This window comes from Anoplolepis gracilipes, chromosome 5 (genome assembly GCF_047496725.1).
Source record: "Anoplolepis gracilipes chromosome 5, ASM4749672v1, whole genome shotgun sequence".
Lineage (NCBI taxonomy): Eukaryota > Metazoa > Arthropoda > Insecta > Hymenoptera > Formicidae > Anoplolepis > Anoplolepis gracilipes.
In genome coordinates this window covers 9,069,260-9,092,428 of record NC_132974.1, presented here as the reverse complement: position 1 = coordinate 9,092,428, position 23,169 = coordinate 9,069,260, and the positions used below count along the sequence as shown (strand labels likewise).

Sequence of the window (23,169 nt, the reverse complement as noted above, 5' to 3'; positions counted from 1 at the left end):
CTGGTAGCTTAAATCTCAATCTCACTATAATTAATTTTCTTGGTAGTAAAATTGAATATTTTAGCCTTTGGCTATATTGAGCAATAATAAAATAATTATTTAGTATAATATTATTTCTACAAACATTTTTTTTCTCGTAACACAATTACATTACAATAATATTTCTTTGTAACGTCATTTCTATTCATATATTGATTGCTTATATCGTTTAATACATAGATAAAAGCGACAGGAAATAATAACAATAAATCGAATAGAGAGAAAACGAGAAAATAATATTATACGAATGTTCAGAGTATTTTATCTCCATCAGTTTCAAGTCTAACACAACATTATTTATATTGTCAGGTATATAAATTATACAAAAATATCGTCGTTCAACGAAATATTATTTTTATCCTGAGAATATAGCATATGTTCGATGAACATATGGCAGTATGCAAAAATTCTTTTGTTTGCTTTCCATCATAACTACCATTAAGGAGCGCCGAGTAATCACATTCAATTGTTCTCGCAGAAACAGCCATCGTTTGAATTCTTCAAAATCCAATCCATATATCGCGTGAGTCTCGTGTATACACCTGGATAACCAGGTCGTGCGCATCCATTACCCCACGATACGATGCCAATGAGTTCATACTTTTTGTCTTCGCGTTCCGCTACAAGAGGCCCACCGCTGTCTCCCTATAATAAAAAAACTATATTGCATACCTGTTATGATATTCAATGTGATACATCTTTAAATCGTAGTTAATTACACTTTTAAACGCAAATATGAATATTTTTTTATAATAATTTTTTTAAAATTTATTAATCATATATATTTCAATAATAGTTACTTGACATGAATCCTTTTCTCCTTCTAAGTAACCTGCGCATAGCATATTGTCCGAAATCATTCGGGGACTGTAGCTAGTATTGCGACAAGTCTGAAGACTCATGACTGGAACTTCGACTTCCTGAAGGAGACAAGATGGTTTGCCGTCTTCTTTCAATGTGCCCCAACCTGACGCGATTGCATTTACTCCTACGTATTCATTATCTGAAAGGGAATTCTACATTATCTATTACAATAATAAGTAATTAACAACAATTCTATAATAATAAGTAATATTTTATATATAATAATTAATTATATATAGTAATTAACAACAATTCTATACAAATAATAATACAATTAATGAAATATTTCTTTCAACATTTTGGCTACCACTTTATTCAATTGATAATATAACTATGTATATAAATATGATTAAAACTGCTATAGAAAAATGTATAATTATTAAACATGTAAAATTATATTTTGTAAAAAGCAGTAAAGAAAGAATTAAAAGTTTTTAAATATGAATCTATAATTTGTTATCGGTGCGAATATATATGTTTGCAGTAAGCATAGTACGTTTATAAATATATCATGTCACCGCATGTTAACTAAGTCAAGAAGTATTATCGCGTGCATTCAAAATGCAAATTGAAGGCCTCGATTCAGACAGAAATCTTCATTATTACGCAGTTATGTATATACTGACAATGCATTACAGTCGAGAGAGTAGGTACCCGTATATTAACTAATTTATGACTCGGCTATCGCGTAATCGTCGCATAATAAACATGACGGCTAGTCGTAGAGTGCGCATTATTGTTCAATATTATGCTTGATTATGAAAAACTGTATTCATTATAATTAACAATTGCCGATACGCTAATTTAGTATCAATCGAGCGTGAAATTATGAGTACATGTCGAGTATATCAATAACGTATTCGAGATATAAGATTATGGCTATAATAGGCGTGCCTTTAGCGAAAATTATATGTTGTGATAAAGTTAGAAAAAACAATTAGAAATTATTAAATAAAAAGATAGTTATTTAATTTTTTCAATAAATTTCAAAATTTATAACAATATATTCATCAGATATAATCTCATTACTATATGTATATATATTTATATACAATTTATACGAAAAATAGTGTGCTTACCTAACAACGATGGCAGGCATATCGGCCGTATCGTATCACTCAATGGCACTCTCTCATTGAGACGAAGTAGTGCGATATCATTGTCGAAATTCAGAAAACTAAAATCTCCAGTCATAATACGTACCACGTATCTAGTTTCCGTTGGCTTTTCGAGACATCTGTCATGTTCTCCAAAAGTAACTTTGATCATAAACCACATGAATCTGAAAATAAGACTAGAAGAACTGATCACATTCGCCTAATAAATAAAATTGTGATGGAGAAACTCGTTCAAAATGAGTGTTTAAAAAAAAGCTTAAATCTTTATATATATATATCTTTATATAACTAAGTTAAATTATATATGCAATATAAAAAATGTATTTTTTGCAGTTTCTATTAAAAATATTACATTTAGGCCAAATTTCTTACAAAGAAGTTTGCTATATTATTAACATGTATAAATTAATAAAAGTTACATTATCAAAAAATATATAAATGTATTTGATAAATGCAATATTTAGTAAAAAATATTTCAAAAATATTTAATTCTCTACACTTTGAACTTTTCCTTTATTTTGCTATGTGTGCTAAATGTGTAAATATTTAAAAATATGTTTATATTTATATAATGATTTCAATTGTTTAAGTAGGGAAAATTAATGATATGTGGTTAAGCAAATTTTGAGTAAATTGTAATCGTTAAGATTGGAATAATTTTTAACATTTTACTTCAGGATAGAGGGGCTAACGGCATTAAACTTTTCCTTGTAGCGTGACACTAATTGAGGATGCAAAAATGAAGTTCGACCTGTTTACGCATCTAGTAGATGAGTCCAATGATTTAGTAGCAATTTTATACAGTTATACTAATTTGTAGAAATAGTGTTTATGTCTAACTTTCAATGGTTTTATTTATGTGCGTGAAAAAAAATAAAATAAACATATCTGTAACTATAACTAATATTACAGTCAAGTAAATGTTATATTATTAACAAAAAAAATCTTATAATGCTGCAATTTTTATTAGAATATTTAAATACAGAAAATGATAATTAATTATATAAGACTTTTATGATGGAACATTATACATCAATTGTAATTAAAATTAGATAGATTTTATTAATTTTACTTGTAAATGTTTACTTACTAAATATATGCAAAATTTATAAATCATACCTACCCCTTCACGCAATGTGCGGCTGAGATGACGTAGCGATCATTTATTAATGTCCCACCACAATAAAACTTGTTTAGATACGATAATCTAACTATCCATGGAAATTCATTCATACTCGTTGTTTGACCACCAACTATACGACTTTCTTCGTTTCGTAGCCCACAACCTAGATTATATAATATATACTTTTTATAATATATTTTCTTAGCTCTATATTTTTTTGTTAATAAAAATTAATTTAATAAGAAATTAAAAATTAAAGTTACTTACTACAGTAGCAAGGAGCAGGCGAATCAATAGATTGAGGTGGTTTATTACCAAACAGTCCAAAAAAGTTTTTCGTTTTTGTATCACTAAATACGCTGGCCTAAAATCAAAGTAATTATGGTTAATGATCAACGTGTGTTACTAATAAAGTAATTTTAAGAATGCAATTAATAATTTTAATTATGCCATAAATCTTAGATATGAATATAAAGATATATAAGTTTCTATTTATAGATAGATTTATAAATAATGAATAACACTCTTTTTATAAAAAATTTATTTAAAAAATCATAATAATACGTTATTTTTAACTTTTGGAAAGAATTATACATATTTATATTTATCGTGTATATATAATTTTTTACTTCAATAAAAATTGTTTATTTTGTTAAAGTCTAAAAGTTAATGTCTCGATTGTAATCGTTTTACAATCGATAAGACTTTAAATCGAAATTAAAATTGTTATATTTCTTTACAAAATTTTAATTTTTAGTATTGTAGATTGTTTTAGAGTTTTCTAATATTTTCTAAATGGAACGTAACAGTAAGATACATATAATGGGAAGAAATTAATAAAGAATGTATATGAAAATAATTTTTCTTACCTGGCATTTTTCCATCGTCAAAAACAGAATGAATAATAAACCTAGGTAGCGCAGAAACTTCATGTTCTGCGACCTAATTAAACTCTTCATGAGTTGACAGTTGCACCGATAATGCGACACTTTTAATTCACTTTAAAGGTTTAAATCTTTGTTAGAGATATTTTTGGGAAAGAGTTGCCACTTGGGCACCTTGCCACTTGGTCAGGAACGAGTCATGGACATGTCCCTGACTGAGAACGACTATCGTCGGCGTCCTACGCCGACTGAGGTCGAAGAGGTAATTGCTATTCCGGAAGGGAAGGCGGGCATAGCCGGTCGGCCGGTACCTGACCAGTTCACGTTCATGTTCAGGGTCGAATCACGGATGACTGTTATTGACCGTCATCAGGGCCACGACGACATTTTCGATTATTCGGAGCTGTTTCGAAGATATGATATCTACGTTTCGATGAATTTTCGAATTTATAGAGATAAATACAGATAACATCTCTTTTTAATCTTCTATTCGGTAAAATATAATGTTTTTAATAAAATATAATGTTTAAGAAAAATTAATTTTTTTTATTATTATTTATTATTTATTTCTTTATTTTTTATATTTACTTGTAGAAGTTTTTGTGATTAAGCATGTGAACGTAGATATTAAAATAATTATATTAATTGTTTAATTAATTATTTTTTTTTTAATACAAAAATTAAATTTTTAGTAGATGATAATTATATGTTAAGTAAAGATAATATAATATCGTCAATAAGTCTTTAAAACAATGATTTTTATATGGATTTAATTAATGCATTTACACTATTTTGACGTGTCAGTAAGAATGTTTAATGCAGATAAAAAAAAGTTGCAGAAGAGAAGGTCGTATGTGAAGGCTCATCTATATTTTATTATATATATGCATATACGCATTTTGTGAGTCATCCGGTACCGTTTGACAGGTATTTCAACCGGGAACGTATTAATGATATCTCTCGTCGAATTTCGGGGAAAGAAAGGTTTTATTAGTATACAGATTAAACTCCGATATTTCCACTTTCGACCAAAATTTATACCGAAATTTATTTGACTTGGAGTCGATGTCGTACTATCTTTTAGAACTAGTTTTGGATGAAAGATCAGGTTCTGTAACTACGTCATCGTTATTATTGGCCATCAATTTTATATTTCTAAAAAATATAAGAATCCATTCTAAAATAGTATATACAATTTTGAGATTTTTCTTTATTTATTATCAATATAATCGTAAAATTGTTGATTGAAAATAATTAAGAATATATTATTTTAATAAGTGATAAATGTAATATTTTGATATTATACTTTATAGAGGTGCTGTTTTAATCTCTTACAAAATTTGATTCATTGAACAAACTAACTGAGCATAATTGATAAGTTTCAATGAAGCACACTTGTAAATATTGTAAACAGTATAATATTGATAAGCTATATCTCATAAGATTTAGACATATGTGTAATCTTGGTTATTATCGCAAATATATTGCTGCTCATTTATAATTGTCATACAATAGTTTTTCGAAATTTATATGTACAATATTAGATTACTTAAAGATTTTTATAAATATAATATATTCCGAGTTTACATTATTGAATTATACGTTATAAAATACATACATTATATGTATTATGTAACAATAAAAAATTATGATCAACATAAATTATGCTATTATGTACAAATGTACATGTGCGAAGACTTTTATATTTGCATGCATCAACTTTGGCCCGGTTTGACAGTGAACCGTTACCGGTTGCTGATTATTCCGGAAACGTTCGACCGCTATTCATACGATTGGAAATGCGTGATAGAAACGTGTGGAGCGAGTTAAGCATAGTCACGCTATAAATCGTATAAAAATTATAGAAAATATTCCATACAAAAATATAACATATTTCTTATATTGCTCGCTCATAGACGTATAAACAAGTGCTAATTGATAACAATAATAATGGCCTCCATGCAAGGAACTGTATATTAAATACTCTGCTGAGTAGTTTTGAACTAAGAGTTTCTAAGCAATTATTTGTGAATCATCATGTAAAACGTACTCATTGCAGCAATTGACTATAATCGCGTATATAGTATGTGCTTTGACATTTTATATACAAGGTATGTACAAGTGAAAGCAGGTCTTCAATTGACGCATAAACAGCCTTCCTTCATATTTGTATGGATCCAATTCAGATATCGTGTTACTCTTGTGTAAACTCCAGGATAGCCGGGTCGACCACAGCCTACACCCCAAGATACTATACCTATTATATACGTATAACATACATAAGTTTTCAGTTTAGATAACATATATATTACAACAGTAATTTGTACAACAGTGATTTCTATTATTCTTGTTTAATCACATAAATATATAAAGTTATTTACGGGAAGAATATTTTTTATTTGTGTTTATTTATCCAAATTTCACAATCGAGATAATCATAAATTAATATTATATACTATTATAAAATTAAAAATAATTATAATAATGAATATAAATGTTTTACCTGCTATTTCAAGCTTATCACCCTCCTGAACAAGAAGAGGACCACCACTGTCACCTTGGCACGAGTCCTGGTTACCTCGGCCCGCGCAAATCATATTCTCGGTAATTCGATTTGCTCGATATTTCATTTTTCGACATTGCGTTAGACTATATATAGGTACTTGTACCTCATGCACTTGTCCGGGCAACATTCCTCCTTCCGATGTTCTACCCCATCCCACTACTGTTCCTTCTTTTCCAGCAGGATCATATCCTATGTATTATAGATATTTGATAATAAATACAAAAATGTTTCATGTATTAACAAAAATTATGATTACTTTATAGCCATACTACCTGGTTGAGGTAAACAAATTGGTCGAACTTTCTTTGAAAATTTCACGGATTTGCGTAATTTTAACAAAGCCACGTCATGATTATAGGAATTCATATCAAAATTCTTATGACGTATCACAACACTCACTGCTCTCATAACAGGAACTCCGTCAGTGTTTACATATTGATCATAATCGCCAAGTATCACGCGAATCTTCGATCGTTTCAATCTAAGATGTAATTAAAAGTAATTTTGTCACGACATAATGTTCAAGAAAATCGAAATATTAATACAAAAATTTGTTGTTTGTTTAAAATTATATTACGTAAAAATGGTGTAAATTTTTATAATGTTGTTAATGTAATTTTTTGATACCTTTAATTTTTATTATAACATATAATATTTTATTTCTATTTATAATAATTTTCTTCATTCATTATTGTAATAATATATACTTGAATAGAGAATAGAGAATACATACCTTCGTACGCAATGGGCAGCAGTAATTACATAATCGTTGTTAAGCAGACTAGCACCGCAGTGAAAACGGCCATCATATACCAGCCTAGCAACCCAGGGATATCTATTCGGTAGCGTGGGACGTCCACCAATAATTCGATTTTCTTGATTAAATAAACCACATTCTAAAAATAATACCATCAGGTATATTAAAATTTTGATGTAATTTGATTTATGTATAAAAAGAAGGATAAATAAAATACCAACTTTATAAACAGATTGGTCTCGCAATTATCATTTCTAAATAAAAATAAATTAAAAAGATATTATATAATTTTTTTGGAAAATTATAATTTAACTGTAAAATTAGAGAATATAAAATTTTTATATTTTTATTAACAATTAGTAATATTAATTATTATACGAGAAAAAATTAAGTTAATTTATAAAGAAAATTCTTACCGCATGTACAGTTTCGTAACCTTTCTTCATCTGTTTCAAAATCAGGTGCAATGTCGATACCAAATAATTCATCAAATAAAAATCTTCCGTTGCGAGTTTGCGAATTATTCGAAGAATTTTCCTGAAAGCAATATGCAAATGATTGGCGCTATATAGTCAACTGCGCTCACTTTTCACCGCAAATACGACATAAAAGATGAGAGAAAGTAACCATGATCAGATTATAAGTCAAGGCCTGAGCTGTCAAATTGTTTTCAGTATTGACTAAATATGCCGTAAACGTGCACGTAACATTTATATGGATTCTTTAATGCAAATGTATATATACATACAATTGATCAACAAGTGCTAGACTGAAAAAATTCACATTCTACATCTCATTAAACGTATTGTAAGTATATTGTATGCTAAATAATTAATAATTAATTGGTAAATAAAACCGCATTATACGCACATATTTATATAATCTGGAATTTATAAATATTTAATACATACTCTCTTTCTTTTTCTTTTTTTCTTTTTTTTCTCTGTATACATAAATGTTAAAATATGTATATAATGTGTTTTATTGTAAAGAAAAAAAACTAAATTAATACAAAAATATAAAATATAAACGTGAGATATATCGTGTGTGTGTGTGTGTGTGTGTACACACACACAACACACACACACACACACACTGATAGATTTTACTAACAATTATACTAATTACACCAGAAAAATTTTTTACTAAAAAGATAAATTTCGTAAACATATTCTGACAAAAAGTCAGTAATATATGTATAATATATATAATTACATTACTATTTAACAACTGTAGTTTCATAAAATTGTGTTACAAACACAAACACACACAAAGTTCCTTTTTTACATAAGCTAATCTTGTTTTTTTGCTTCCAGTGAATGAATACTCACAGTAGAGATCACTGATGCTATTACACTATTTCGACGGCCAGTATTTTGAAATTCATCACCTTTGATTGACAGTATGTAGAAAGTCATGATCAAGGTCGAGATCAAAAGCTTGTGGCGAAACACGTGCAAAAGCATTTTCCCATTCGTCGCTCACAAATGTCATTCGGAATTATGAATGTGCTCTTCCTTTTATCGATATAGCACCATGCACCACGCGTTTCTCCGAATCGCACAGCAGACATGCATTATATTGCACACGTACGAACATTCGGAGACGATTTCGCTCTCCAGTACCGTGTCCTTTTCGTTTCTGAGAATTTTGTGAAGAGGCTACGGGATGATGTTCGAATCCGTCGAAGATGACTGTCGCTCTTGCGCGCTTTCACCTTAGTTCCACAAAGAAGTTGAACTGATCGACCGAGAGCCAGCCAGTCTTTATGGTTACGAAGAAAGTTCTTCTTTCACTATCGCTCTGCTACCATCGTCCCGGTCCCGTTCAGTACCTACATACGACATAAACGTAAATTTTCTCAATTTGGAGTCAGGCAGATGATCGCGTGTTTTGATCTTTCCATAAAAATGTAAAATAGATATTTCACTTTCTTATCTTATTTCAGGAATTTTTGCTAATATCACCGAATGTTGTTTCTTATACGATTTAACAAGTTTTCTTCATTTCGTTATTTTTTTTTTTAATAGTATTATAGTGCGTAATTTTAATAGCTAATCAAATATATTAATTGACAATTTTATAAATTATTGCAATATACAATATCTTTTTAATTTTTATTAAATATTTTTCAAAGCTGAGTATATATTTTTCAGCTCTATTTAAACAATTCCAATAATACGTTTATGAAACCTCGTTTGTTATCTAATGCAATACAATGGCTTTTTAGTTTTATAAATTAAATATATTTTATCACTTTTATTAAAGATGCATAATGGATCACACTGCTGCCGATTAAACAAATAAGTACGTGTCGTAAACTGAATACGTGTGACTATTCGCGCGACGTCTCTTTTTTTATGTGCGACAAAGGTTATATAGAAGATAACTGAAAGAAATCATTGAGAGAGGAAGTCTTCTTCGTGAAAGGTCGGGTCTTGGTACTATACTGTTAGAGAGCTTCGTCTCACTACAATATATTATACGCACATTGCTTTTACCATGCAATTCATTTGCCCCCACTCACACACAATTCGAGACACGCTTTCGTGTGAAGTATATATACAGAAAATTTCTCTTTCGACGGTAGGAATGTTGCCAAAAGGGGAAATTTTGTTGAAAATTTTAGATGAAAGCATCTTTGAGTAATAAAAGCATAAAAGTCAAAGAAAATGCTAATAATAATAATAAAAATAAATACTAAATTACAATAAAACACATTTTGTAGAATATATAAATTCAGATAATTTTTCTATGTTATTTTAGCAATTAAAAAAATGTTTGTCTAGTAAGATAAGCATATTAACATTATTAAAGTATATATAAAACTGTTAAAAATATTAAATATATTGAATATATTAGATAAGGGAGTATGTATTGTATTTTATCTAGTGTGAGATAAGTTTTATAATTGGTATTTAAATTTTATATTTGAATCATTTAAAATATAAATTATAATAATATGATAATAAAAATCATAAAAATTATAGGTAAACATTAGTACATAAACATAGGTTTACACGTTTTCTCTCTCTCTTTCTCTGTAATTTCCCTTTTAATTGAGCATATATATTGCACTTTAATTCGGAAGGAATCACCGGTAATGCGGTCTGTAGGTTTCACTAACCCACATTTGCCGTTGAAAGCAAAACGTTTAACACTACTGACCTGATTTTGCTTATTGCTTGTTTGTATAAATATTTAAACATTGGTATTTATTTAATATTCTTTTAATGTTTTTATTAGTTCATAAATTATTATTTATTGTTCCTTTTATATAGTATAATAAAATTAAAATTAAAACTACTTATTTTAATTATCTCATATAATATTATACATAAAAACACATAAAATAAAACTTAATTGTTCCCAAATATAGATATCAGCAATTTAATTCTGCTGTCATTTTCTCACATTTTTTGGATTTTGGATTAATATAACTTATGTTAGATTTTACAACTTTACAAGCCAAGCAATTTTACATTTCAACAAGAATATTTTGATTTGTTTTCTAAGCATGTAAATTTTTATACTATTAATTTCTATTATTGTTTTCTCCAAGTAAATACAAATAAAATAATATTAATAACTAATCATACATATAATAAACACTGATCTCTCTCTCTCTCTCTCTCTCTCTCTCTCTCTTTTTTCTCTCATATGCACGCGTGCATATAACATACATTCAAATTTTGCATATATATATATATATATATATATATTTGAACGCAATTATAAAAAAATTATCTAAATTGTAGTATCTGCCTAGATATAATTAAATTGTAGTATCTATCTAGATACAATTAAAGCATAGACACATTAAATCAGATATTTTCCTAAGTCTTTCAATTTATTCCGATACTTTTAAGTCTTTTTTAAAGTCTTTTTAAGAGATTAAATTGAATTATAAAATTATATATAATTATGTATAAATAAATAATAAATGTATTTATTTATGTTTTGTATAAACTTTGTATAAGAATAAGAATTAACAATTTGTAGCCAGAATGTTGCAAAATAATAAGTAATTAGTACAGATATATAAATAATAATATTTACCCCCCTATATGATACAAAGCAGGTATCTTGCGTTATAAAAACTTTATCATAAGATGCTATCAATAATAGAAGCAGTCATATCAATAATATACATCTAATTAAAGCACATAATAAATATTTTTAAATGCTTGTTTGTTAAATAAACAAAGGTAATTATTTACACACTTAAAATATAAGTTAGTTCATTGTTAAGCTCGATGAGTATATTGTTAACTTTGATCTTGGCTTTTTCGAGACATCGATGAAATCTGTGTCTATATTATTTGGAATGATGTCTTAGGCAAAGAGATAAGTTTAAGATATAAATTTTAAGATCATAATAACAATACACATATATTATTATTATTATTATTATTATTATTATTATTATTATTACATTTACTTGCTTTTTATTATAAAATTTAAGTAACAATATTTTTTTTTAAATTGTCAAATATAATTAATACGATACATAATACGATATCAATATATCACGTGCTCCACTGTGGTTTATGTATATTTTAATCTTTAAACGGCATATAGAGAAATATTTAATTTCAAGAGGTTTTTAAAATCAGAAAAAGATCAATTATAGTAACAGAAAGTGCATTTAAACTAATCAACAAAAAAAAATTTAATTTAAAAAATCTAAAACATATTTTTAGGTAAAATTTTAATTTAAATATTCAATATTTTAAATTTGAGTTGTATCTTGTTTATAGGTATTTTTTTGTATATTTAATTGTGGAAATATTAATATCCGTGCCTTTAAGATATGTGATTAAATAAATAATTAATTTATTATATTAATTAATGTATTAATTTATGTCATATAATATATTTTTATATTCTTTTACTTTACTTATTTTCCTACCAATTATTGTTGCTTTTGTGTTAAGAGTCAGCAAAAAAATATTTTTTGTTACATCTCCATAACCACTATGTCCATACATTTCCCAGACAGAATTTTTAACTCTTCTTAAAATTCATCGATTAAATATGCTGTTAAATATTTTTGAATTTTGTTATAATAATATGAATAATATGTGTTGTCTAAAAATGAGCACAATGTAATTACTTGGAAAGTTATAAATTATTGTACCATGTTTCGTTTCGATTCGCCCTCGTGATAATTTCACTTAATTACTCTCTCAATAAACGTCTAGAAGGACACCAATCGCGGCCATTAAAGTTAAATGGGACTTTGTGCCCCGCGACACTTACGATATTTTATCTGCTGAAAAAAACTGTCGCAACTACTCAATGCGATACAGAGAAGATTCTATTTTATATTAATCAATATCGATTGAATATCAATGATAATCAATTTTGGTGCCAAACCGTTAAGCGTATCGCCTTGTGGGCATTTCATATTGTAAGGAGCATGTACTCGTAAATTATTATTTTTATTAACGCTTAGCACATTAAATGGTAAATAAATTTTAACGAATGCTCGCGCAATATCAAATACATTGCAACTTATACAAATTGATTAATTATAGAAGGAGATTAAATATAACTGCTATAGATATATTCTATAAAATAAATAAATTTTGTATATAAACATATATATATATATATATATATATATTTATATTAGAATTTTATTATTAGAAACAAGTAACTAAAAACTGAGCGAATCAAAGCTAAACGCGGATGTTAATACGTCGATTTCGCAGAAAATAATTTTTTTGCGAAATTGATAAGTAACCAGGACATATATTTTTCTTGGTGTATTTACCAAGATTTAAATTCTAATTTTTGAGAATTTTATAAATCTCTCTTTACCCCTTTAAAGAGACGTTTAAATTTTAGCCGTTTAAGGATTAAACTATATATACATAAATCACAGTCGAACATATATAATGATATATAATGATATATCAATTGTATTTGACAATTCTGTATTACGTGTATTATACGTGTAAAAAATCAGAATTAAATTTTATATAATTGTTAAAATAAAAATAAAGAGAAAAGTGATAATAGGAATCATCAATTATTTAATATAATGCCAAATAAAATTTAACAAACAATGAGAATATAATATTTTAATCGTATTTTATACTCTAATACATATTTAAATTCACAAAAATATTTTTATAAAAGTAGAATTAACGTAAGTAAAGTTGATTTTATATTTTTATTTTATTAATTTTATATTATTTGTTTATGATATACAAATTTTGTCGAAACTTTTTTATTATTAAAATAATATCTATATTTCTTGACAGAAACTGGAGAAATAAAGATATTATTAAAATAATATCTTTATTTCTGCAGCTTCTGTCAAGAAGGGACTTGGTTGGTGCTCACAATTGTGTTAACCTCTTATCGTCTATACAAATTCATACTTTTACATTCATTCCTATATAATATCATATCTAACTTATATCTATTAACCGTAATAACCAACAAATTCACAACTTACATAATGCTAATAATAGTACAATACAATAATACTGCAATAATTTTATAATATTATAACATTATTGCATATACATAATACTTCAATCTTTCCCTATACAGCCATTACATCACAGTCATTTATGTTTTTTTTCTCCCCTCTTTTTCTCTTTCCTTCCATAACTTTTTCAGTATTTTTCCTTTCTTCTCATACAATTCATCATTCCATACATTAATTAATATTTTCTCACCATTATTGTCTAAATTGCTAAAACAATCCTTACAATGCATTCTATTACATAATGTTCCAAGCTATCTTTACCTATTTTACAAAATTTACATAATTTACAATCTTCTTTTTTCCAGTACTTATTATTTTCCTCTATATTTCGGCATCTTACTTTAAGTAACCTCATCTTTATATTTATCTCTTTCTAAAAATTCCCTATTTAGATAACTTGGTATACTTAATCCTATTCTTCCTATTTCTTTATATTTTTTATTGTATCGAAACTTTTTTATTATTATAGAAAAATAGCTTAAAGGAGACTAAAGGTTTCTATAATGACGCCAATTTTGCGATAAACGAGATGTAATTAAATCAAACATAGTAATTGTATAACATTGTCAGAATAATATAATAAAGTAAATTAATAAATGAAGACATGTCATCAAAACAATTTAAATAGAATAAAATAACGGTGGACGTTTCGACTCGATTATTCGGGTCTTCTTCAGCGCAAAAATTACTTAAAATATATATGGATATGTTAAAAAAAAACGAACATTAAACATAGATTAAAAGTTTTTAGCGTAATATGTTAGAAAAAAGTGGAGTCGCAATGAACGCACGCAGACGGGAATATAAAAATAGACATTTTCCAAATGGTACATTTTTTATTATATTTTTAGTCAATTTATTTTACAATTTATACAAAGGTTAATAGTTGAATAATTACTATTGAAATTTTAACAATCTTTCCATTAAAGAATAACGTTTTATAAAAGATCTAAATTCTACATGAAAAGCATTTTTAAATACTCTATATTTCGACTATTATTCATATATATATATATATATATATATAGATCTATGCAATGTTGTTATAAAATTTTTCGTGCATAAACTATTAATATTTTTTGTAGATTTAATATAAGTGTTTGTTCTTGATTATTGTGTATTGTTTTATAAGTAATCTGTCTTTTCACAAATTCATGTATAAATTTATTCTGAAATTCTTCTTTCTGATTATATGACATTTTGTCCAAAAATGAATACATGGACATTATTGAAACTATAAAAATAATTCGATAAGATTAAATTAAATTATTAGAATTAAATAAAGATTTAAATAAACGAAAAAAGAGCAGCAAACTTATAATGTAATAATAATCACGTAAAGCATAAACTTAATTTTTTCATATTTTTAAAACAACTTACATAAAAAATTGTTCACATCTTTAGAAGAATATGTCATTTCTCGAAGACTGCAATGGTAAATTTCAAATCCGATACTTTTAAGTAATTTCCTCAGTTCTTTACGAGGACAAGCTGAATCATTAAATGGCGAAATGTATTTTCTGACATCCTGTATAAACATAATAGTAATAATTCAACATTTGTACTTGCAAATTGCAAAGTGGTAAAATTTATAACATTACAATAATAAAGCTTACTTGTATGTATGACGCAAAACAGTTATCTTGAGCTAAAATTTTTATAACTTCAAATATATCTTGAGATGCTGCGAACATCAAAAGCATATTTCCATTAGGTCGAATTATACGATAAATATTCTCAAGTGCCTGTCTGTTAAATAAAACACAGATAAATGTAATTAATATTTAAAACTTTTGTTTATTTTGCGATTTTTAGTATCAATTTTTAATAAGACTTTTAAAATATGTAAGTGCAACGCATCTAAACTAATGTAAACTTTTACTTCTCTTTCCTTAAAATTATTGTAATATGATAGAATTATTTAAAAAAATGCAATTATACATATATATTAGAATAGTTAAAAATTTACATTAAAATTATAAAACTTAATTTTAAATATTTTTAGAAATTGATACATAATATTTTTAATATCTTATAATTTTAACTATAGTTTTTACAGTTAATATTAGTTACAGTTTTTCAGTTTAAAATTAGCTATAAAAGCAATGCGTAAAATATAATACTTTATAAAACTTAAAAAATGCTAATAACGTCAATATTCTCTTTAATAAAACTATAATGAGTACGTAATAATTTAGTTAAATATAATATTTATATAATATTTTTAATTTTTATTTTAGTCTTTAATTACATAGCTAAATATTAGAGAGATATGCAATGCGTTTCTATTACTACTGTATTTATATATTAAAAATTTATATAAATATATTTATATTTTTAACTTTTTTTAAAGAACATAAATATAATATTTATGTTTTTTAAAAAAAATTATTATTATATTTATATACACAATATTATATTATGTATACCTTTGTGTAATACCTATTTATAATAAATTGACAATATTCTCTTATTAATAATTCCAATATTAATATAATATTAGTTATATAATATTTAAAACAATCTTTTCTTCAATTTTAAATGATTTTTTATACGATATATAATTTGAGACAGAAGTCAAATAGAGAGAATTATATTTATTATATGTAACATAAATATACAAAATAATTTGTATTTTTGTATGATTTTGGATCGACAACTTTATTTAGTACTATCTTTCTCTTCAAAATCAATTTTCATTTATCAACGCATAATTTTTTCTCGTCGAGATATATCAGTTAGAAGTTGTAAACTTTTGAAAGTATAGGAAAACCGAATATATATTTTTAAATTAAATAAAATATTTTATTATATAAAATTTACGTTGGTAAATAAAAATTGATTTTGAAGAAAATCGATAGTACTTGGTAATATGGTACATGAAATCGTTGGTAAAAATATAAAAAATAATAGCATAATTACAGTCGAACTTCACTTATAGGTAAGTTCGTTCAACTATTTAATTATGCAACGTCTCGTCCGGATGGATATAAGTGTAGTTGTTTAAAGTACAGATTTGTATTTAAAGATTCTTTTTAATTGTTCATTTCTAGTAAAAATAATATTCAAGTGATTACATAAAAATAATAATTGTTAGGGTTAATTTGTATCAAGAATAGTTAACTGAAAAACTGAGTCTTGTACAATGGGTCGATTATAAAAACGAGCAAATACTTTTGAAGATTTAGTCCATCCCGCGGTACGACGAATCTCATTGATATTGACACCCTTATTAGCCGCCACGGACGTCGACGCATGTCTAGTAGAGTGAACGGAAAAAATGGAAGTGTCAATACCCGCCGCTCTGAGTTCTGTTTTTACCCATCGACCTAGTGTCTGGGGTGAAACTGAGTTGTAAGGAGAGCGAAAAGAAATAAAAAGTGAGTCACAACTATTAGAAATAAATTCGTTCGTACTACGCAAATAATATTTAACTAAAGAAAAGACACATAATTTCTTCTTAAAAGGCTTAAATATAAGTAAAGGTTGAGGTTTCCCAATTCCTGAAGTCTTGAGCCTAACTGGGATCTTAATCCTTAAGATGTCCGAAAATACTATATTTGATCTCTGTATAGCAGCTAAAGTTTGCATTCTCTGTGCAGACGTAAGAGCTAGGAGGGTCACGAGTTTCCTAGATAATATTTCTAGAGAAAGACTCTCGTGAGGGTAAAGTGGCGCTAGATGGGCTATCACTGGTGTTGAGTCCCATATATATTCATATCGCGGTTTCTGCAGCTTTAGCGCGGCAACTCTCTTGAAAAATCTCTTCACAATTGGGTGAGAACCCAAATCTCCACACAAAGGAGTGAAACGGCTGACCGATAAGTATTTAACGTGGAGTAGGATCCCCTGGTTGAATAGATCGACGATAGAAAGTCCAAGAAGTCTGATACAGACGGACGGAAAAAATCAATCTTGTTTGTTTTGCAGAAGGTCCACCACAGTTTGATAGGCTTGGCGTATTGCGTTGTGGTGGCTTGCGCAATGGAAGCGAGTGTTGTGTCCAAAGCTGACCTAGGTGTACCCTTGATTAGAAATGCTTCGCGGATAACCTCGCGGCAGCCAGGGAAATCTTGTTCCAAGCTGGATGGACTTTCTTGAAGGGAGATGATAACATATTAATGTTCGGTTGAAAGAGAACAGGTTTATCGACCATGAGTCGGTTAAACAAGGGGAACCAGGGTTGAGCAGGCCACCAAGGAACTATGACAACTCCCTCCGCTTTATCCGTGATAATTTTTTGCAACACCCTTAGGATTAATATAAAGGGCGGGAACGCGTAAAAGTGTAAAGTGCCCCAGTCTAAAGAAAATGCATGCGAGCGCAAGTGGGTCTGGAAACCAGGATACGAAGCGAGGATATTTCATATTGACCGAAGATGCAAATAAATCGATATCAAAAGGACTGAGCTGCTTATCGATTTCTTTGAAAAATTCTCGATTTAATGACCATTCCGTCTCTTGTGAGATGACTCGTGATTCTGCGTCAGTTTCCCAATTTAGAGCGGAGGGAATGTATGAAGCGAAAATGAATAGGTTGTGCTCTGCGCACCATTCCCAGATTTTACGAGCCAGGTTTGACAGGTGGGGGAATTTAATTGATCCCATCCGGTTTATATAAGATATCGCGGTAGAATTGTCTACCCTCAGAATGTTACTATCCTTTAGATGAGAGGCAAAGCATCTCACAGCGTGAAAAACGGCGAGAAGTTCCAAGAAATTTATGTAGTTATGTTTTTCTTCATCCGACCAAAACCCGTGAGTGCGGATCTCGCCGCAAACTGCTCCCCAATCTGTTAGTGAAGCGTCCGTGAGAATTTCCAAACTAAATTTCCCTAAACGAATCTTGTTGTTGGAATGGATCTGAGAAAATCTCCTTCCACCACAATAGATCTTTTCTGATGTTTGGTGGCAAGGATATTCGGGCCTCAAAGTTATTGTTTGTCCTTAATAAGGCTTGAAATTTCACTTGTTCCATAATCTTGGTGTGTAACATTCCGTATTGGACCGCCGGGCAAACTAAAATTAAGGAGCCAATGAAACTTGCAAATATTCTTATCTTACAAGAATTATTATTTAAGAAAAAACATGTTCTCTCTAGAAGATTATTTCTCTTCTTTGTAGGGATAGAGACTGAGAAATGGTCTGAGTCGAAAATAAAGCCGATAAAACGACACTTCCTCGAGGGAGAGAGCCTGCTTTTAGCTTTGTTTATTATGAATCCAAGAGAGAATAAAATATTTAATGTTTCCTTCACATTATGAGAACATTGCTCGTAGGAAGATCCAATGAGGAGGAAATCGTCCAAATATATTACCGATAGGAAATCCTTTTCTCTTAGTAGAGATATTACCGGTTTCAAGATCTTCGTGAAAATATATGGAGCTGAGGCCAGTCTGAATGGTAGAACCTTGAATTGGTAAAGTTGGCCCTAAAAACGAAGAAATTTTCTGTCCTCTGGGCAAATGGGTACTAATAAGTAAGCGTCCTGAAGATCAATTGTAGCGAAGAAATCCCCTGGAGAAAAGAGGCGGACTAATGTCTTCCAATCCTCTAATTTGAAGTGAGGGACGATGATAAATTCATTCAGCTTTTTAAGATTAAGATTAAACCTCCAACCCTCGGACGATTTCCTGATAACAAAGAAAGGTGAAAGAAATTGTCCTATACAGTCTAAAACTGGTTCGATAGCTCCTTTATCATAAAGATTGGAAATTTCCTGCTGGCAGACCTGCTCTTCCCTTACTGAAAAAAGTACCAATGGTTCGTTAAACTGGTGGGGTGGGTGGTCTTTGAAAGGTAACTTGTACCCGCTGACTGCCTGAAGGATCCTTGGATCCGAGGTGATTTCCTTCCATTTTGGAAGATAATAAGATAGCCTACCGGCTATATTTACCTGTGAGTTGCTTAACGTCTCTTGGAGTGCGAGCGTTGGTGATAAGATGATTGGCGGCTGTTGTGCGGGGTCCCTGTTCTCCTTGCTGGTGCCGCTCTCGATTTCGAGACAGGGGCGTGAGAGTTTTCCGACCTGGAATGAGTCTGTCGAACGGGAGTCTTGACTGGTTGTTGCACCCTTCTTGAGATTGTCAAAGGTGCGTTAATAATGTCCTTAGAAACCTTTTTCATCGTAGTTGCCTTCTTGCCAATTTTGTGTAATGAGATCATTCCAAGGTCGAGTATCTGTGTCCTCAAGACTCGGACCGAATAGTTCCCCCGATAGAGTGTCCGCCGAAAACTCGTCTAAGCCCCCAGAGGCAGGTGCCTCGTCTTGTGTCGACTCCCCTACTTTAACTGGCGGGGGTGTAGGAACAGAGCTTTTACCTGACGGAATAGCTGCTGTCGTTGTAGGGCACGAGAAGATATTCCAATTCAAAAAAGGTTGTGTCGATTCCTGTGGATGTTCGTACACACCTGAGACGTGCGAGACACTCAATTCCTGGTCCTCTGCGTTAATGCTCTCAGAATAACGTTCTTCCATCGACGATTGTCGAGAGAGCGGTGAGGAACCAGGTAACGAGGGGGAGGGAGTGTGGGGTACTCTAACTTCTTTGCCCGCTATCGCGTCGATGAGACGGGCCATCTTCTCTTCTAGAGATGTTAACCGATCGTCCGTCGATGAATGTTTTCTCTTCCTTGATTTGTGGGTAGACTTACCCATTTTTCCGAAAAGATAGCTAAATTTCACCTAATTTATTTTTGGAAAGGAATACACTGCCTGTTAATAGAACGCGGAACAGGAAAACAATGATGCACAGACGCGACCGCGGCGCGACGCGCGTATTTTTTCTTTATTAAAAACGTCTGAGGAGCGTTGAGGAGCGCGCAGGAAGCACACTACACATATATCTATCCGGACGAGACGTTGCATAATTTACTTATCTCTGTAACATACTTATTGAATATGGTCATTTTACCTGATTTAATTAAAAAATCTGACATGATAGACAATTTTTGTGACCAGATTGATAAAAATTAAGTAGAAAACTAATAGGAAATCATTTATAATTTTTAAATAACAAAATTTTGCACATCTGTGTAATTATATAAATATATACACAGATGTGCAAAGTTTTATTGTTTGAGAATTATAAGTAGTTTCCTACATAATTTTGTGCGCTGAATGCGAATCTGGTTGCAAAAATTGTCTATAATATCGCGCTCGATCGGTTGGTTCGCAGAACTACGGGTTGACTAGACTCGATCTATATGTATGTATATTTGAAAAATTTTAACTTACCGAATATCATAACACCAGTGTAAAACGTTAAACGAGAATACATGATCAAATCTAGAAATATATTTTTTAGGCAAACTTGTAGTTTGGATATCTAATACTTCGAATTTGAGTTTCTCATTACCGTATGTTTTCTTCGCAAATTCAATCATATTTTCCGAAATATCAGTACCTTTGAAATATATAATTATTAAATTAAATAATAATTTATATAAATGTATGTTATTATAGGCGTTGCTTTAGTATTATAATTTTTTTACCTATCATTACCGCATTTGGATTTAAAGCTGGCAGAAGGATATTTTTCGTTATATCTCCGGGACCACAACCAATGTCCATACATTTTCCAGACATATGTATTAAATCTTCATCAAACTCGTCGATTAAACTCATTACGTTGCATTTTTGCAAATCGTTAAAAGAAACGTATTTTTCCGGATTCATAATTTTTATAAATTTGACTGTGCCTCTACTCAATGTCTTGCGTACATAAGAATTATTTCAAAAGACAGTTCTTTTATACGCTGATACCCAGAGAGGTAGGGGTAGAGGTAGAGGTAGAGGTAGAGGTAGAGGTAGAGGTAGAGGTAGAGGTAGAGGTAGAGGTAGAGGTGAAGACACAATTAGATGAAGTAATGTGACATCACATATAGATTTTAATTATCTTATTGCGTTTGAATAGGTAAATATATATTTACCACAACACAAAACAAAATTTGAGCAAGTTCGTCTAAAATTATATGTAACGGTTAATATAAAAAAATATTTTGTAAGCAAACGTAATACAAGAACATTGATAAAAAAGTTTTGTAAAATGGTAAAAAATTATTATGCAATATTAATTATGCACGTACATTTTTATTAATTTATTTTAATTTGTTTAGTAATAATCTTTATCAATTAGAATATAATTTCTGCAAAAGGTAAGTAAATATTATTTATGTAAAAAGATAAATAGGTATTTCTTTGGTTTAATTATTTATAGATAACGTTACTTTAAGATTTTTTAAATGCTTATTAACTATTTATTTATCGCTGTGCGAGAGTGAGGGAAAGAGGCGTAGAGGCGTGAAGAGGAGAAATGCTGCCGTTACTGCATGAAAATTTGCTGATTTTTTGATTTATATGCAATATAATAGGTTTTGATTAAAAGTTGATCAAATATTTGTTTTGCGTGACATTGAAATTCAATGAACTGCTCAACACTTTCAATATCTTAGTTAAAAAATATATTTTTTAACTTTAATCGAGCTTCAATATCAGCTGTTAACTTCAGTATTTGTTATTATATTCCCATAAAGTAAATATTATTTTGCAAGTTTAACATTTATTATCTCATAAAAATATATGTATTTTAATTGTATTTAAGAGAATTATGACTCTTCTTTGATGTTTGCGAGTTTAGAATATAGAAAAAACTTTTCGAAAATATTTAGTGATTGCATCATATTATTATATTGCAAAAACATTTGAGAAATAACATCATCAATTTACATTATCTTTAATGGATATATAATTATCTTTTTTTCGATTTATAAATATATTGAATGTATCAAAAAAACAATTGTAATAGTTTGACATTCTAAAAACGATATACAAGAAATATCGTGCTTTGATATTCTTTATGACACACCTGCTGTAATACATGTTCCTGATAAAAAAATATTTTAAATATATGTATATATGTATATACATATATATATATATATATATATATATATATATATATATATATATACAGGGTGGACCATTTTAATCCATCCAGTCGAATATCAGTCGAAAACCAAGCCCGGGAGAGAAAAGTGTTTCAGACAAAAGTTATATGGTTTCGAGGGGGCCATAAGATGGTACCATTGGTTTGACCTTGAAAAGTCATTTAAAGGTCACGTGAAGGTCACTTCAAGTTTTTTAAATGGAACACCCTATATATTTTTACATATTCTTGTAGCTCATCTCGAGAGCTTTCCAAAACACTTATGACAAAGTATTTTTCATTAAGTATTTTTTGAGTTATAAGGCTTCAAAGTTGCAGTATTTTGACATAAAATACAAGATATCTCGTAAAATATTCATTTTTTGA

At 29.0% G+C, this 23,169-nt stretch overlaps 2 protein-coding genes across 2 annotated transcripts; both read right to left on the bottom strand.

Annotated features, from left to right (window-relative positions):
- Nucleotides 1–238: 238 nt before the first annotated feature.
- Nucleotides 239–9,864, bottom strand: LOC140665872 (transmembrane protease serine 9). Its single transcript, XM_072892449.1, is given in 15 exon segments — nucleotides 239–684; nucleotides 840–1,042; nucleotides 1,983–2,197; nucleotides 3,145–3,307; nucleotides 3,412–3,508; nucleotides 4,014–4,143; nucleotides 5,391–5,422; nucleotides 6,173–6,285; nucleotides 6,532–6,783; nucleotides 6,867–7,075; nucleotides 7,328–7,490; nucleotides 7,768–7,888; nucleotides 8,683–8,820; nucleotides 8,822–9,185; nucleotides 9,609–9,864. Coding segments are annotated over 14 exon segments (2,043 nt in total). The 5' UTR covers nucleotides 8,846–9,185; nucleotides 9,609–9,864; the 3' UTR covers nucleotides 239–501.
- Nucleotides 9,865–14,899: 5,035 nt separating this feature from the next.
- LOC140665587 (juvenile hormone acid O-methyltransferase-like) lies at nucleotides 14,900–21,586 on the bottom strand. The gene is made up of 5 exons (XM_072891872.1): nucleotides 21,350–21,586; nucleotides 21,093–21,261; nucleotides 15,473–15,605; nucleotides 15,237–15,384; nucleotides 14,900–15,090 (listed from the first exon to the last, which is right to left on the bottom strand). The coding sequence occupies exons 1-5, from the start codon at nucleotides 21,531–21,533 to the stop codon at nucleotides 14,900–14,902; spliced, it is 825 nt and encodes a 274-aa protein (XP_072747973.1). The 5' UTR covers nucleotides 21,534–21,586.
- Nucleotides 21,587–23,169: the final 1,583 nt, after the last annotated feature.